Consider the following 2,702-nt stretch of genomic DNA (forward strand, 5'->3'; position numbering starts at 1 on the left):
AAAAAAACATACATTTCACTCCCCGGAAAGTGAAATGTGTATTTTTAAATATATTTTTTGGGCAGAATTACATGAAGTAAGTAGTTTTCCATAAAAGAAAACATGTATAAAAAATATTTACTTTTCGGTTAAGAACAAAAGTCGACGACTTTATCCGCCCTCCTTTTTTTCTTTTCTATTTAATTTTAATAATCTTTACATAATACAGTAGTATAATATAATACATAATTCATCAGTAGTCATTTGTTTAGTAGGTAAACAGCAGAGAAAAAAAAATCAAAATATTGTAATAAATAAAATACAAAGTGATTTCTAAATTTTTTTTATGAGTAATAATCAAGTTATCTTGATTATCATTCATAAAAATCACTTAAATTATTTTGCATATTCTGGAGATGTATGTTATCTTGCAGAAATAACCTTTTCAAAGTTCAAATTTTAAACAAAAAAAAACAAGTAATTTCTTTTCTTTGAAATTTTGAATGAATGAAAGATTAAATAAGTAAAATAGATGAAAAAATGAAGTATATTTAAATAGTTCAAATAGCAATAGAAAAATCATATTCTGACAAATTGCGCCATCGTTCAACTTTAAGCGTAATTGCTATGTCATTGTATTCATTTTCTTTACCATCGGTTGGAAGTAGAATGAGTAGTGTCGGATGACATCATATCTATATTAATGGTATCATATCTATATTAAATGTATATACACATAATCTGTATCTACATATAATAATTAAATTTAGAATATTTTAATTTCTACTTATAATAACAAAATTGCGAAGATTGACAAAGCATATCCGGTGTCATTAATTTTCGAATTATTTATACACATTTTTAGATCGAATTCATCGCACTTAAATATTCTTGCACGAATGATTGTGTTTAAAAATTTCTTATTTTTATTTATCAGGGGAAGTTTGATAGACATGTTTCGACATGAAATTTCGCTTTGTTTTTGTTTTTCGATCAATTATTAAGAAATTCAAGTTCCGAAAATATCCGGCGTCCAGGACTACCCAAACTTTTCTTATATTATGTATATAACATTTTATATATTTTATTAATTATTTATGTATTTTATTAATATATTGATATATTTATTAATTATATTGATATATTAGGAATGTGATTTAGTTTTGAGGATTTTACAAGAGATGGCACTAATGTATTATTGAAGATATTTCAATTATAGCTATTATTTTTTATTTTTTAATATTATTCTACTTAACATCAATGTTTACTCTATTAGTCGTTTACTAATAGAGTAAACATTGATGTTTATGTTATTTTAAAAATGGAACTTCCTAAAGAGCATTTTTGATATGCATTGCTCTTGTTTTTTAATCAGAAATGGCAACTAAAGGTCATAAAATTCTGATAGAAATTTATGGTGATAAGCTAAATCTCACTACTAATAATACTTATTATTTATTTTTTCAATTTTGTATTGAATATTTAACTGTTAGGCACAACACTGTAATCATATTAACGATTGCTGATTAAATTGCAATTATGATTGTGATTGGCGATTATTTTTCAATCAATTAGAGCAAAGTAATCGGTGACTGATTTTGCTCTGATTGGTTGAAAACTAATCACTAATTACAATCGCATTTCAACCGACAATTGCTAATATGATTATAGTTTAACGTCGTGATTCATGAATATCTGGATGGATTTGATATGTTCGACATTCAAAAATGCTTAAATCAGAACTCAAACGGATTAATGATACGTAATGTATTCTAAATTCTAATATTCTATTGTATTCTCTTGCGCATGAAAAATCTAGTTCAGAGGATCGGAGGGAGAGGAAGAGGAAGAGGAGGAGGAGGAGGGTGAGGGTGAAGAGGAAGACGAGTCGGACACCCACGAGGAAGAGGAGGAGGAGCTCGACGAGATCGACATGGAAGTCAGTTATTCTCATCATCCACAGAGGTCTAGTCCGACGGACACAGTGACCGCTCCCGTATCCATCCGGATGGTTAACGCATCGAATTTAACTCGTTATTCTTAATTTTTTTATATTGATTCGGATGTGCATATCTGTGATCGCGAGTCTCGTATAATTATTTCTAGTGAAGTAACATTTTATTAAAATAAATTAAGTTAATTAAGTTTTGTGACTAATATAATTTTAATGCGAATTATTTTAATTATAATAGCTTGATGATATCAATGATTTTGTAAACGTTCTAAACGAATAAAGATCGGTTTTCTATTCTTAACTTTCATTTTCTTTCTCTTTTTTTATGACAACAAAAAGTCGCCGCGCTTTTTTTAACTTAATTTTTTTATCACGATGGGATCGTCGATTCCATCGTTCAACGAGCGGTTAGCATTTCGAAATTGAAATTTTGCCGTTCTCTCGCTCGCACTTGGGTTTAGGTCAAGAACCCGACTGGTGGCAGCCATAAGCCGATGTCGTCTCTAAGCGGTGCAAATTCCATCATGACGATGAAAATTGCACGATCAGCTTATTTGACGGCGCAACGCATCATGGGCGCTTCTTCGCGGACCGAAGTCTTCGCTCTTTCAGGCTGGAAACAGTCGACGGAGTATTACTCGCGGACAGTAATGTCTTCATTCCTAGCGTCGAGAGCTTCTTTCCAAGAGAAGAGCGACTCGCGCTTCGTCCTGAGCGGTCGAACAAAAGCATTTGTCTTTTTCCTTGCCTTCCCTTCTCTCTCTCTCTC

General features: G+C 30.9%; 1 protein-coding gene across 1 annotated transcript in view; it reads left to right on the forward strand.

Annotated features, from left to right (window-relative positions):
• Positions 1-2,023, forward strand: part of LOC105620487 (anaphase-promoting complex subunit 15-like) — a 3,828-nt gene extending 1,805 nt beyond the window's left edge. Inside the window, exon 3 of the mRNA XM_012201979.1 lies at positions 1,799-2,023. Coding sequence (XP_012057369.1) covers positions 1,799-2,023 — 225 coding nt within the window. The remainder of the gene's footprint in view (positions 1-1,798) is intronic.
• Positions 2,024-2,702: the final 679 nt, after the last annotated feature.

Source organism: Atta cephalotes (assembly GCF_000143395.1).
Source record: "Atta cephalotes unplaced genomic scaffold scaffold00027, whole genome shotgun sequence".
NCBI classification, from domain to species: Eukaryota; Metazoa; Arthropoda; class Insecta; order Hymenoptera; family Formicidae; genus Atta; species Atta cephalotes.